Here is a 15,651-nt window from a genome sequence, read left to right as displayed (position 1 = left end):
TCAGAGGCAGGTGGAGGTAGGAACTACACATGTGGCTTCTGGTTAGACCCCCTCAGAGCCCGCTCTAGCCTGCTTAGTACCCCCATGCACCCCCGCAGGGCCTATTCTCTCCTGTTACCCTGCCCCAGGGCCGGCTCCTGCCTTGCAACTCTCTCTGACCGCCGTTCTGCACTTGGGGGTGTGCTGTTCCACGAGGTTGCTCGTGACCAGTTGTGGGCCCCAGCGAGGCTTCCGTGCGGTTTGGCCCGCTTCCCAGAATAGCGTGTACTCTTTTTGAGACTGTAAAGCCTGAAACTTCTCCCATCCTTCATAAAAACTCACTTGGAAAGGGAAAAAAAAAACACACTTGGATGAAAACCGGGCTTTGGCGTGAATTCTTTCTCGTGGGAAACTAAGAACGAGATATTATCCACTCCAGAGACCTCACATATGCATTTTGCCAGCGAGTTAATTGAGAATGACAGCATTTAATTGCTTGAAGCAGTGGTTCTCAACCTTCCTAATGCCGAGACCCTTTAAGACAGTTCTTTATGTGGTGGTGACCCCCAACCATAAATTTGTTTTCATTGCTACTTCATCACTGTCATTTTGCTACTGTGATGAATCAGGAGACCCCTGTGAAAGGGTCGTTGAACCCCCCCCAAAGCGGTCACGACCCACAGGTTGAGAACCGCTGGCGTAAAGTCTCCCAAGTGGTAAGGGATGAAGCCAGGGTTTGCACGTGTGCTGTCAGCATCCAGCAAAAGTTTCTTCCTGTCTCTGTGCGCTGCCTGTGGAGCCGAGCCTTCTAATGCAGTAACCACTTATCGTCCTTAACTCTTGAGCCCCTGAAACAATGGATGGTAAAGGGAAGCCGCTCACCAGATGTCAATGATTAGCATGCAAAGAAGAGTGTCAACTAGACCTTCAGCAGATTTTACATTGATTGTAGGTTGAAATAATAAGATGCTGGCTCTCTCGAGTTAAGTAAGACGGAAACTCACAGGAGCACTTCTACCCTATACCGTAGAGTCATTATGAGTCGGCGTAGACTCGATGGCAGTGTTTGAAGTTTTGGAGAAATTTGCTATGCATTGGAATTGCCTTGAGGGCAATTAGTATTTCAAAATAAATGATAACATTTAAAAAATTTTTAATTAGTGTAATTTTTCAACAGTTTGTGTAATCTGGGTACTTTAGAGAAACAAATACACAGAAATGCATATGTATAAGAGAGAGTTTTATATAAAGGGGGTAAGTGCACATAAAAAAACTTCCCAACCCAGTGCTGCCCAAGTCCACAAGTCCAACATTAGCCCATATGTCTGACACCAATCCACAAAGTCCTCCTCCATCTCACAAAAGACACGCAATAATGCTGACTGCAGGAGGAAAGCCGAATCAGTGAGCATGTATGCATCTCAGTGCTGGCAGGGGTCTCCACGTGGCTGCTCCAGCACCCAGGGCTGCATCGGGGTAGGTCCATGTGGCTTATCCTTGGGGATGTCTTGCAGGAAGTGAGCCTTGCCAGCTGAAGCAAGGAACTAGCTAAGGCATCTGTACCCTCTTCTGACCAACACAAAGCAAGAGACCCGAGAATTCAAAAGGCGAGGGTCACCAGGCCATTTCTCTCTCCGCCCTTCAATTAACCCCACATGTGTTTATCAGCCAGGTTGGCACAATAAACATTAACTATCTCACAGTTTTATTGGCACTTCACCCACATTTTATATAACTCAATAATTCCATCAAATCGAGAAGAATTGTACAATTACGACCACAATTTTAGAACATTTTCTTCTTCCTGGTACTCACTGTTATGTGTGTTACTTTTTTTTAATCGTGGCAAAGATATACACAACAAAACCTCCTCCAATTCAACAGCTTCTACTTGTCTAGAGGGAGGGAGGGAAGGATCAAATGAGGAGCTGATACCAGGGCTCAAGTAGAAAGAAAATCTTTGGAAAAAGATGATGGCACCCTATGTCCAAAAGTGCTCGACACAATGGATGGATGGATGGATGGATGGATAGGAGCCGGAAGAGCCCCAATACAATAATTTTTACCAAAAGAAAGACAGAAACTTGGACTCTGAGAAGGGAAGTCATCCTTGAGAGTCTAGAACTTGAGGTCTCCTGACTGGATTCATGATACCTCCAGGACCAATCTATTCACATGGAGATACACACTGATCTGGAAGGTAACTACTCTCCCACAGCATTGTTTCCCCACGATGTATAACAATGACCTTGGTCCTTCTCCAAAGCTCCAAGCTTCTTTCCCCACTTCCAGCTAATGCCCTCGCCTTATACGCCACCAAATTCACTCTCCTGACTGATGCTGCTCAATTGTCCTCTGCTTTCCCTTCCTTGACTAAGAAAGAAGCACCCCTGCCCAAGACCTTGACTTGGACTCCAAATCTCACCCCCTTCACTTTCTCAAGAAAACATTCTTCCTTCACAGGTACCCTATCTCTTCTGTACGGTCAAGTACTTTCCCTCGACTTCCTCATTTCCACCACATACCAACATGCTCCAGCACTGACTACTTTAAAAGCAACAACCCATGTGTCTTTTGACTAGGCACCCTTCCAGTTTCCCACCAGTTCTTTGGCTCTCTTTCACAGTGAAACACCCCGAAACCATGGTGTGTGGTTGCTAGATTCACTTCCTTTCTCTACAGCTCATTCTAAAGGGCATTCTGTCTCTGCCGCTCCACCAAATACGCCCTTGTGGAGGAACCCAACCTCTAGGGACCCATTTCTCACCTGGAATTGGCTCCTCTTGGGGCAGGTCTAAGTCTGGGTCTCCTGGAGAGAGTGCCTTTGCCTCTGATGAGTCCAGCAGAAATATAAGCAGAAGAGACCAGTGAGGGCTAATGAAACAAACAAGTGTGGGGCAGGTCTGGACAGCATTGGTGCAATAAGTTGGTTCCTTGTAGAAATTTAAGTAGCTGACTCTTTTCCTCATCCTTAATCCTCTGTGTGTTACAGAAGTTCAATCTTCTCAGCATCAAGGGTCAAGAAATCGAGAGCCTGGGTTTTTCCTCCAAGATGAATAATGGGGCAAAGCCGTACAGCATACTTGCTGCATCTGTCTCTCCTTTCCCCATTTTTCTCTACACACCTCCTCTCCCTTCTCTCTCCTCTCCTCCCCTAACCTACTGGGGTGGCTGCTATGCACAATTCTCCCCAATGAGTTCCCCGCTCATCTATCCGTTTGCTGTGCTGCGGTGCATGTTGCTGTGACCCTGGAACATAAAGCACAGTACATGTTGTTCTGATACTCAAAGCGATACCACTGGTGTTTCAAATACCAGCGGGGCCACCCTGGTGAACAGGTTTCAGCGGAGCTTCTAGACCCAGAACAGACTATGAAGAAAGGAAGAGGCAGTCCGATTCTGAGGGATTAGCTGCTAAAAAACCTTGTGAACAACAGTGGAACATGGTCTGATCTAGCAAATGACTCCCTCGGGAAGGAAATCACTCAAATTAGAAATGGGAGGAGCTGCCCCTTCCAGTAGAGTTGACCATAGTGATGTGAAGGGAGCAAAAGGGTTTTAAAATTATTTTATTGGGGGCTCATACTACTCTTATCACAGTCCACACATACATCAATTGTATAAAGCACATTGGTGCATTCATTGCCCTCCGGAGCAAAGTTTTAAGGACCTTTGTTTGCTGATGGGGCATGGCTCAATACCAGATGAAATATGGAATATACAAAATATGAATCAAGGAAGTCGGAAGTTGTCAAAGATGAAGTGGAAAACATAATGGTAAGCCTTTTTGTTGTTTGGTGCCTGAATTGGACTCTGATTCAGCCACTGTCTGGACAATCGAACCCAAAGAATTTGGACAACACCTACCTGTGCAATAGACTAGAAGAGGTGCATGTTTGTGCCCATTCTTATGCAAGGCGATGCAGCAGGATATGGAAATTAGCAAACAATCTCAATCATGTCACACGCGAGTCAATTTTTACGAAAGATGTTTCCAAACTGGCTGCAGGGGCACAACCACAGGAAGTTGCCAGAAATTCAAACTGGGTTCAGAAGAGGACGTGGAAGGAGAGATATCATTGCCGACGTCAGATGGACCTTGGCTGAAGGCAGAGAAGGCCAGCAAGATGCTTCCTTGTGGTTTCCTGACTATGCAAAGACGTTCGACCACGTGGATCACAGCAAAGTGTAGAGGACACTGGAATTCTAGAACATTTCATTGTGCTCATGCAGAACCTGTACACAGACCAAAAGGCAGCCATCGGGAAAGTTGTGTGTGGGCATCGTATTCTTTGACTACAGTTATTCGATCTGTATGCAGAGCATATGCTCAGAGGGGCTGGCCTATGTGAAGAAGAAGGTGGCATCAGGATGGCTCAATCTGCTGATGGCACGAGATGACCTTGTTTCCTGAGCGTGAAGAGGACCTGAAGCACCTGTTGATGAAGATCAAAGAATATAACTTTTAGAATGGATTACAACTCTATGTAAAGAAAATGAGAATTCTCAGCCAGGGACCAACAACCAATGTTGGTTGTTGTTAGGGCCCATCTAGACAGTTCCAACTCATAGCGACATAAAGTGCAGCAGAAGGAAACACTGCCTGAACCTGGGCCATCCTCACAATTGTCCTTCTGTTTGAGCCCATTGTGTTAGTCCGGGTGGACTAGAGAAACAAATTCATAGACACTCATATGCGTATAAAGAAGAGCTTTTTACAAAGAGTAAAAGTACCATAAGAAAACATCCCAGCCCAGTCCAGATCAAGTCCATGAGTCCGATGTTACCCTTATGTCCAATGCCAGTCTATAAATTCCTCTTCAGATTCACGCAACACATGCAATGACACTGAGTGCAGGAAGATCACAGGTGAGTGGGTGGAAAATCTTGTGGATCCAGTGGCAGTGGAAGCATCTCAGCTCTGGTGTGGGTCTCCACATGGCTCCTCCAAGCTTCAGGGTCTGGCTCCATCAGTGTAGTTCCATGTGGCTTATTAGCAGGAAGACGAAGCAGAGAGAGAATGTGTCTGGCCTCCAGTGAGCTATGCAGCTTCCTTGTGCCTCCAAATCAGGTCATCAAGCTGTGACCTGATTGACAGGCTACATTACACTCCATTCACTCTTGATAGTCTTAAATTGACACCAGATTATGTAACTACCACAACATTGTTGCAGGCATTGTGTTAATCCACCATATTGGGAGTTTTCTCTCTTTATTTTTTTGCTGCCCTTCTATGTTGCCAAGCATGATATCCTTTTCCCAGGCTGGTCTCTCCTGATAACATGTCCGAAATACACGAAAGGAAGTCTTGCCATCATCACTTCGAAGGAGCATTAGGGTTGTATTTCTTCCAAGACAGATTTGTTTGTGCTTTTTGCAGTTCCATGGTTCTTTTATTTATCTATTTAAATATTTAATGTCTTCCTTAATCCGTGTCCAATTTTCACATACATACATACGTGGTGGTTGAAAATACCACAACTTGAGTCAGGTGCACCTTAGTCCCCAAACTAACAACCTCGCTCTCCAACGCTTTAAAGAGGTCTTGTGCGGCAGATTGACCCAGTGTAATGTGTCACTTGATCTCTTGACTGCTGCTCCTATAAGCATTGATTGTGGAGCCGAGCGAGGTGAGATCCAAGGCAATTTCAATAACGTTTCGTTACGGTGTTCTTTAGTTCCACTGATGGACGCCTGGGGGGACCCACTCTGCCAGTAATCCTCAGCACAGCAGCACTCGACTCTCTCCCCCCATGGGCTGGCACACTCACTGTTGTCACACCTTACTCCTCGTCCCAGGAGTCCGGCCACACCGCCTCGCGCTGGTCTCCTGATTCTGCTGCTGTTGCTTCTCTGCGGCTGCTTCTCCTGGTCTTACGGCATCTCTAGTGTTGCAACACGCCCTCTCTTTCCCACAGGTCTAGGAGGTTCTTGGTGCAGGGTCCCCTGGTCCAAAGGATGCTTCCTGGTGGTGGAGGGACTGGTAGTGATATCCTCCCTTTCCCCACTGTCCCAAACCAGGATGGGAGTGCACAGGCTCTGATGAGCCTAGCAGGGTGACCAAAATGACTAATTCCCTCACCAAGATTTTGTACCGTTTTTTTTTTTTTGGCCTGACCCTGCCCACAAAATCATACCGTCTACTCTATTTCCATTTTTTTCCTTACTTTTATTGGGGGCTCTTATATCTCTTATCAGAACCCATCCATTCATCCAGTGTCAAGCACATTTGCATATATGCTGCCATCATGCTTTTCAAAGCATTCTCTTCCCACTTGAGACCCTAATATCAGCTCCCCATTTCTTCCCCCTCCCTCATCCGCCCGTCCTCCCTCTTATTTCAATTATTAGCGAAATAGCAAACCCCCTTTTTTGGGGGGAAGCATACACATCATTTGCATAGTCCCACATGATCATTTAGTGCAGTGGTTCTCCACCTTGTAATGCCGCGACCCATTAATACAGTTCCTCATGTGGTGGGGACCCCCCAACCATCAAATTATTTTCGCTGCTACTTCATAACTGTCATTTTGCTACTGTTATAAATCTTCATGTAAATAACTGATAGGCAAGATGTATTTTCATTGTTACAAATTGAACATAATTAAAGCATAGTGATTTATCACCAAACAATATGTAATTATATATTGTGAAATATTTATTACTAATGACAAATCAATGAAATTTTGTCTTGAAGCATGATGTAGCATGAGTCACAGTCTTCATGCCGTGGAGACCTTTCTGCATGTGGGCGGGCCTGCCTGGCAACAGATAGAGGAGCGGTGTCTCAGTTCCTAAGACCATCAGAAAATTGTGTTTTCCGATGGTCTTAGGTGTGACCCTGTGAAAGGATCGTGCGACCCCCAAAGGGGTTGCGACCCACAGGTTGAGAACTGCTGAGTTAGTGGGTGTTACAAAGGCTGAAAGGGCAATGTTATGCGATTTACCAAACCACCGTGTTGGTGCGACTGACCTCTGCCAATGAAAGTCAAGGGGAGGTTCTGAGGCAACTCTGGGAAGCAATCTCCTCAATCCAATAAGAGGGGCGAGTAATTGAAGCTTATTTTTCTGCACACTCCCATCCTGGTTTGGGACGTTATATGGCTGGGATGTCTATACTAAGTGGCAGCCAAGAAGTCCCTGATAGGAAATCCGACAGACGAGGAGGATGGTGGACATGACTGATTAAAGAAAACCCGGTTTGGAGAGGTGGGTGATGGAGGAACTGATCACAGTGATCTACATATAACCCCTCCCAGGGGGATGGACAACAGAAAAGGGGGTGAAGGGAGATATCGATCAGTGTAAGACATGAAAAAATTAAAATAATTTCTAAATGATCAAGGGTTCATGAGGGAAGGAGGGGGGAAATTAAGAGCTGATACCAAGGGCTCACATAGAAAGAAAATGTTTTGAAAATGACGATGGCAACAAATGTACAAATGCACTCGACACAATGGATGAATGGATTGTGATAAGAATTGTACGAGACCCCAATAAAATGATTTTAAAATTATTTTTTTAAATCAACCAGGTTCTTGTGCAGAATTTTAAAAAACCACCTTTTGCTCACTTCCTTCCCAAATGCTTAATTATTCTGAAGTTGCTCACTGTTTAAGTGATGGTCTAATATACTTGCCTCTGAAAACGTTCTCTTGGGACAGGGATTTGGGACCAGACGAGAGAAGAGTTGTTTTGATCTCTTTTTCTCGGACTCTATTTCTGTCTTTTCATCTTTCTTCATGTTTTGCCTCTTGGATTTGAGCGTAATGTTCTGGTGCATTCTGACGATGCTTAGCACCTCACAAAGGGTTTCTCTCACATACCTCTCTCTGTGTGTGTCTGGTTGCTGTTTCCTTAAGCACAATAATGTCTGTTTTGCTTTATTTTTGTCTCTAATTCTTCTCACCCCAGTAATGGCTTCTTTAAGTCTTCTGAATATCAGAGAGGTAAGGAACCTGAACACCAAGCTCATTTGTCACTGAAAAGGTGGGACTCCCATCTTCTGCAGACAGTGGAAGGGAACAGTCATTCATGTGAGTTTCTGGTGATAACATAGCTGCAGTGCCTTCTGGAAATGATGAGTAGAATGGGGTTCCGTCTCCCAATTGGTTCTGGTTCCATGGTCCCTCCCCCTGTCCCTTCCATAAAGCCTCTGCCAAAGTCTTTGGGGAATGGGAGGCTCTGCAGGAACCCAGGATCTGGACACAGGACATAGACCTCGGTGTGTGGTGAGTTGGGCGGGAAGGAGAGCAGAGAATCTAAATTTATTGGTAGAACACTTACTACATAGCATATACTTCCTAAGCCCCATAGTTGGACTGTCTAAATTCTGCCTTTAGTTATCTAGTGCTTCTCTAAGAGAAATACCACAAGGAGCGGGGGGTGTTTTAATGAAGAGAAAATTATTTTCTTGGAGACTGGGAGTCAAAATTCAGGGTACCGGTTCTAGGAGAAGGCTCGTTCTGTCTGTCTGTCCTAAGGGATCATGTCTTCTCCCCTTTCAGTTTCTATTCTTAGGTTGCTTGATGCTCTTGTGGCGAGCATCTTCCCCTCTGTTTTAGACAAGAGTTTAAATCGCCCAACCCTATCAAGCCAGTACTGTAAGGAGACACGCTTGTCCCTTGATCTAAAGACTCTTCTGTTCCTTTTACAACTCTGAGCATCTGCCACCAGAAGCAAAGTCCACTTCAGGGGAAACCACCAAATTGCAGAGAATCCTATTGCCAATCTCTCTCTCTCTCTCTCTCTCTCTCTCTCTCTCTCTCTCTCTCCAGTCACAATCACCCATGCAATTTCTTGCTCTTCAGCCCAGCTGCCCCTACTCCCTGACTCCATGTATACCCCGCTGGGCTAGGCCCGTGAGGCCAGGGGAACATCCTGAAACTCATTCCATCTCTTCGCTGCTGTGCCTTTCTCACTTCTGCTGCCCATTTCCCGGACCCACGAATCCCCACTCATGAGCTTACCAGGTTCCTTTCTTGCTGTCGAATTGGCTCTGACTTATGATAGAGACCCTGCGCGCGACAGAGCAAAGGACTGGCTCTTGGGTACCACCCTCACAATTGCGTTAAGCTTGTGGGGCCAGAGGGGGAAAAGGGGGGTGCATTAACCTACCATTTAGAAGCGGATTCTTCTGAGGGACCCTGACATTTCCTGCTTCAAAGCACCCCTGCTATTTTCATATGTTTCTCCCACCCCCCCAAAAAAAACACCAACCCACTGTTATCCAGTGGATTCCAACTCGTACCAACCCTACGGGATGGAGTGGCCTATGGGGGCTGGAGCTGCTCTCCTTCCACCTGAACGACTGGTTGATTCCAAGCGCCTCTCAGTATGTACCCTCCGATGCCACCAGAGTCAAACCCATCGGCTTAAAAACAACAGCTCATTAGCCTCGGCTCAAAAAATCCCAAATGGTCCCCTCCAAACACCTTCCCCACCCAACACTACCTTTTTAAAAACACTTTCATTGATCGACTGATTTTTAATTGTAATAAATCATCTTAGTGGGGGCTCTTACAACACTTACCACACTCCAGACATCCGTGTATCGAGCACGTTTGTACACAGGTTGCCATCATCATTTCCGAAACATTTTCCTTGGACTTGAGCCTTTGGGATCAGCTCTTCATTTTTTCCCTGCCCTCCCACAGGTCATAGTTCATGAAAAGCAAAAAAAAGACTTTCCCAACAATCTTAGGTGTCTTTGAAATTCATATATTTTTTTGCTCCAAATTTTCTGGGCAGGGCTGGTACCCACCTACCTCCCAATACACGAGGCGCAGGGGTACTGTGTTGAAGCCATCTGTTTGGTTTCTTAGAGCACAAATCTTAGTGCTCTTTTTATAATAGCCAATCAAATATTGCCTGATGTGTTGGTGTGTGTGTGTGTGTGTGTGTGTGTGTGTGTGTGTGTGTGTGTGTGAGTGAAACTGAGGAAGGGGAAGAGAGAGTATGCAAATTCTCTCTGCTCATCACTCAGGAAGCCTGGAAGGTCAGGACTCCGGGTGGAGGGAGGCCTTCACCTGGGTAATTGGGAGAGGAATCCCAGTCACATTCTTCTAGTTAAAAATCCTCCCCACCCTCTCTTGCCATGGCAGTGCTCCCTGCATGACCTCTCTTGCAGGCACAGGGCTGATTGCTATCTGGCCTGCAGCTTTATCTGTAGAAGCAGACATGTTGTCCTTAATCTCCCCGAGCAGTCACTCCCCTCTGCCTGCCCTCAGCACTGGTGTTAGTTTACTCCTCCAGTGAGCTCAGGGACCCCTAAGATAAGATACTACCCATCTTGTTTTGTAGGTAGATGTCTGTGGTTGGAGAGGGGCGGGGCTTGCATACCCCCAGAAACCATATAAGTTGGTGAAAGAATATATTATTACCCTCCCCCACTCCCCCACTCCCCTTGGACTTTGTTCCTGGCTTCCTGGAGGAGGTGAGTACCCAAGAACTTTTTTGTTGTTGTTTTTTGTTTATGTGCTTTTGTTTTATGTATTTTTATCTTTTTAAAACATTTTATTAGGGACTCATACAACTCTTATCACAATCCAGACATACATCAATTGTGTAAAGCACATCTGTACATTCTTTGCCCTCATCATTTTCAAAGCATTTGCTCTCCACTTAGCCCTTTGCATCAAGTCCTCTTTTTTCCCCTCCCACCCCGCTCCCCCCTCCCTCATGAGCCCTTGATAATTTATAAATTATTATTTGTCATATCTTGCCCTGTCCGACGTCTCCCTTCACCCCCTTTTCTGTTGTCCATCCCCCAGGGAGGAGAGGTCACATGTAGATCCTTGTAATCGGTTCCCTCTTTCCAACCCACTCTCCCTCTACTCTCCCAGTATCGCCCCTCACACCCCTGGTCCTGAAGGGATCATCCACCCTGGATTCCCTGTGCCTCCAGCTCCTATCTGCACCAGTGTACAACCTCTACTCTATCCAGACTTGCAAGGTAGAATTCGGATCATGATAGTTGGGGGGGAACCCAAAACCTTTTGTCTTTTTTTTCTTCCCTTCAATGACCCATCCATCCCTTAGGGCCCATCCAGTTGTGCCCTGGCTCCCACGTGTGGTTTTCTTTACAATAACTATTATTCATTTCCATCATCTAGTCAGGTCAGTTTGACAATCCCCTCCTTCAGTCAGACCACCGTCCATAATTCCTAGGAACACACAGCAATTTGACCATTCTGACTGCATCTACTCCCCACCTGGGGTTACTGGGCTTTTCATACATGGCTGGTTCAAACTATGATGTGCTGTAGAAATCAAGTGCGTTTAGTCTGCTCAGAGACTTAGTTTGAGATGTAGACTGTAAACCTTCTCAATTCTTTTTATATTGATTGCGTGTTGGTGCTCTCTCTCTTTTTTGATCTGTTGGGTTAAATCAAATCTAGTATTGAAATTAATTTCACTGAAATAATTTCACCCCCCCTTTTTTTTTACATGCTACTGGAGAAAATTCAGGTTACCTGTGTGCTCAGTTAGGGCTTGCATTGTGTTCCATTGGACTCTAGAGATAGAGCCCTGAGTGAGCGTGGAGTTTATACACTAGTGTGGAGGGCGTTGAGGAGGGAAAGAAAATGAACAGACAGCTAAGCAAGAAAGAAATCTGATGAACTAGACTGCACCTGGGGAAGCTGCTTTGGAGCAAGGGGCAGGGATGACCTCTCTGTGGACATGGTATTTAAACTGAGCTCTGAATATTCAGGGGGAAAAACAGATATGGAGAGCTTGAAAAGGTGAGTATGGCAGTAGATAAAAATGGAGCTGACAGCAGGGAGGAGATGAGCCAGTCAGGGTGCGATATAGCAACAATGAAACATACAACTTTCCTCTAGTTCCTAAATGCTTCCTCACTGCTCCCCCCCACCCCAACTATCATGATCCCAATTCTACCTTTCAAGTCTGGCTAGACCATAGGATGTACACTGATACAGATAGCCCTCCCCCCCCACCTCTCTCTCTCATCCTCAGCCTGGCCCATGCCCCACTCAGACAAGAGTTACAAAGTTCTTTCAACTCTGCCAATAAGTGCCCTTAGTCACACTACTCTTCCAGAATGCCTTGGCCCAAAGGTACACAACTCCAACTCCAGGGGGTAATGAGTCCAGTTCCACCAGGTACCTGAAGGCACCTCACTCTGCCAGCCAACTTCCTGCCCTGAAGACACGCAGTTTTCACTCTGTGGGCAGGGAAGCCTGTGCCCCATTTGGATGCTGTTTATTAAAGACCAAGGGTCACTAAGCCCATCCTAGAATCTTTCTCTATCTGTTTGCTTTGAATTCTTACCTGAAATTAGTCTTCACCACAAAACTGTCCCCATCCTGCCAGGGAGGAAGCTGAGGCTTGAAGAGAGATGACCGGTCAAGAACAGTGAGATGTCCGAGGAGGGATGAGAATACAGACACATCTGACTCCACAGCTCAGCATTCTTTGCACGATAGCAGTGATGCTCAAAGGGGGATAACTTCCCGCCCCCCTCCCCTCCAAGGGACATTCGATAGTGTCTATAGATGTTGATCAGAGCTGTGGTGGCGTAGTTGTTGCACACTGGGCTGCCAACCACAAGGCCACTAGTTCGAAACCACCAGCTGCTCTGCAGGGAGAAGATGAGGCTTTCTACTCTAGTAAAGAGTCTCTGAAATTCATGAAGCAGTTCCCGTCTGCCCTATAGGGTCGCTATGGGTTGGAATCTACTTGATGGTGATGAGTTTGAGATTTGTATATATATTTGGGGTGTCACAACTAGACGGGACTGCTATTTACATGTTGTGGCTAGAGGGAAGGGATGCTACTAAACAGCCCCTAGCACAAAGAATTATCCCAATGTCATTAATGCCCAGCTGAGCAGTACATTAAAGTGTCCACAGGAGACCTCAGTGAAACTAACTCAGTAAGACAGAAGAACTCGAAGCAAATGTGAACCTAGATCTGTCTGATTTAAGTTCACAGCATCTTCTCAATAGAGTGAACCTTCCTTCTGTGTATTACCTGTTGCCTCTACATCCTTGCGGAGCTCTGCTGGCATCGTGGGTTGCACGGTGGGCTTCTAACCACCAGGCCAGCAGTTTGACTCCATCAGCCGCTCTTTGGGAGAAAGACAAGGCTGTGACCGCCTTATAGATTTATAGCCTTGGAAACTCGAGGGACCAGTTCCATTTAGCCTTATAGGATCACTATGAATCAGAATTTACCTGATGGCAGTTGGTTTGGTTTGGGGTTGTTTTTTTTAATACAGCCTTGGTTCAGTATTGCTGCTGGTAGACAGAAACCTTGCCTCCTCTTGGCCAAGTCATCCGCCTGATAGGGAGACTATTGGCATATTGGTTCATTAAGGGAATCTGCAACACTGTCCCTCCCCAAAGGAATATTCCAGAGTTTTCCAGTGTTGTGAACAGCCTCAAGGCTCAGCAAAGTGAGCATCTTGGTTGAGTCAGGAGTAGGGTGTGTTATGAATAAGGATGGTGGAAGATGGTTGTACACCTTTGGAATGACCCTGGTTGCAATGTTTTAGGTGTGAGCAAGATGGAAACCAACTTCTCCACCACTCTGAGTCAGTCTGCTGAGATAGATGAGCCTGCTGACTACGCCGCTCTTCACACAGTCTCCGTGGTGATGCTCGGGATCACCTTTGTCCTCGGCATCCTGGGAAACGGCCTTGTGATCTGGGTGGCTGGCTTCCGGATGGCACGCACAGTCACCACCATCACTTACCTGAACCTGGCCCTCGCTGACTTCTCTTTTAATGCCACCTTGCCATTCCAAATTGCCTGGATAATCAAGGAACATTGGCCATTTGGTTGGTTCTTATGCAAATTCATTATGATTGTGGCAGAGATCAACGTGTATGAAAGTATCTTTCTGATCACGCTCATTGCTCTGGATCGCTGTAGCTGTGTCCTGCATCCTGTCTGGAGCCAGAACCACCGCACTGTGGGTCTGGCCAAGAAGGTGATTACTGGAATCTGGTTTCTTGCCATCTTCTTTTCCTTGCCAGTTATCATCTTCACGAATACACTGACCAATGAACAAGGGTATACATATTGTGGCATCCACCCTGGATCGTTATTGGGTGACACCATGGAAGAGATAGAGAAGGTGGTCATCCCACTGTCAATAGCCCTTGTGACCATTCGGTTCATCTTTGCCTTCAATATCCCAGTGGCCATCATCACTGTCTGCTATGGGCTTGTTGCTACCAACATACACAAAAGAGGTCTGATTAAATCTAGCCGTCCCTTAAGGATCCTCACTGCCATCGGGGTTGCCTTTTTCCTCTGCTGGTTCCCTTTTCAACTGGTGTCCTTGTTAATTGCATTCTGGTCTAAGATTCAGTTCAGTGAGACCCTTGTAATACTACTTGACCTAACAAAACACCTGGCCTTCTTCAACAGCTGCCTCAACCCGGTGCTCTATGTCTTCATGGGCCAAGACTTCCAAAAGAGACTGATCCAATCCCTGCCTGCCAGTCTGGAGAAAGCCCTGCAGGAGGACCCAGACCAGACTGGTGACACAGCTTCCACTTCCATGCCACCCCCTTTAGATGTTGAGTTACAGGCAAGGTGAGGAAGGTGCTGGGGAGCCCTTTTGAGATCTGCCTTCTCTTGCCCTGCTACCAAACTAGCTTCATCTCACCTGGGGTCATCACAGCTACAGTCTGATCTTAGAGTTAGACATTGGATTTCGGGGAATAAATATAGAAGTTAAGTTACTATCACCTATTTGAGTGTGGGGACTTCAACCTATAACCTGGGGTAAGTGGTGGAGAGAAGACAAGAAAAGAGCCCAGGAGAAAGTAAGAGACAACTTTACAGCGACTTTGTAAGGCTTAGATGAGAGAATCCACTAAGGGGAAACATTAGTATTTCACCACAAGGCCATATTTTTGTTATGTGTTTTGCGTGTGTGTCTACTTTTAACCCGATATAGAAATGTGCTTCTATTCTTGGTTTGCTAGAAATTTCTTCTTTTTTAAAATATCATGCCCAGCCTGTCTGTGTGATCATGAGGTGTTGACAGAAAAAGGTATCAGAAGTTCAAAAACAAGCCACCAAATCAATGTGAAGGGGTGGGGATGTAGTGGAGACCCATAACCCACATGCAAGTTAATTGGATAGTCCCTCTCAGAAGAGCCACAGAGAAGGGATGATAATTCCAGGGTGCAGCAGTATAGCACTGATGAAGCACATAAATATCCTCTAGTTCTTTACTATTTCCTCCCCTTCTGATTATGGTTTTTATCTGTTTTACCTCATTAATCATGTTAGACTTGTATATGTTTATTTGTATAATTAAGATAGTTCAATACATGAAAGCCAAGAGAGATAACCCCTCAGAAACAGTAACAGGAGTAATGGTTCCTTGAGGGCGTGGGAAAGGGGGGGAAGGAAGGGTAAAAGGGAGCAGCTTGTAGTACTGATGACTGTATAACCCCACTCAAGGGGAATGAATAACAGAATTGTACATAAATGGATATATTGCATGGTGTAAGATGCAGCAAAAATTAAAAAATAAATAAGACTTCCTGGAGGGGAGGGAGGGGATAAAAGGGAGTTGATATCAAGGAGTTCAAGAAGAAAGAAAATGTTTTGAAATTGACTGTAGTGACAATTGTAGAATACTGCTGGATGTGATTGAACTATGGAATGTTATGATGTCTGTAAGAGC

General features: G+C 45.9%; 1 protein-coding gene across 1 annotated transcript; it reads left to right on the top strand.

Annotated features, from left to right (window-relative positions):
• The first annotated feature begins 13,509 nt into the window (after window positions 1-13,509).
• On the top strand, window positions 13,510-15,359 carry LOC142432373 (N-formyl peptide receptor 2-like). The gene has a single exon (XM_075537537.1). The coding sequence runs from the start codon at window positions 13,510-13,512 to the stop codon at window positions 14,548-14,550; it is 1,041 nt and encodes a 346-aa protein (XP_075393652.1). The 3' UTR covers window positions 14,551-15,359.
• The last annotated feature ends 292 nt before the right edge of the window (window positions 15,360-15,651 follow it).

The sequence above is a fragment of the Tenrec ecaudatus genome, chromosome 18, assembly GCF_050624435.1.
Source record: "Tenrec ecaudatus isolate mTenEca1 chromosome 18, mTenEca1.hap1, whole genome shotgun sequence".
Lineage (NCBI taxonomy): Eukaryota > Metazoa > Chordata > Mammalia > Afrosoricida > Tenrecidae > Tenrec > Tenrec ecaudatus.
The sequence above is the reverse complement of the archived record's forward strand: the minus strand, read 5'-3'. Positions and strand labels throughout refer to the sequence as shown.

Coding starts and splice junctions, on each gene's coding strand:
- LOC142432373 (XM_075537537.1), top strand. CDS start 13,510: ATGGAAACCAACTTCTCCACCACTCTGAGTCAGTCTGCTGAGATAGAT.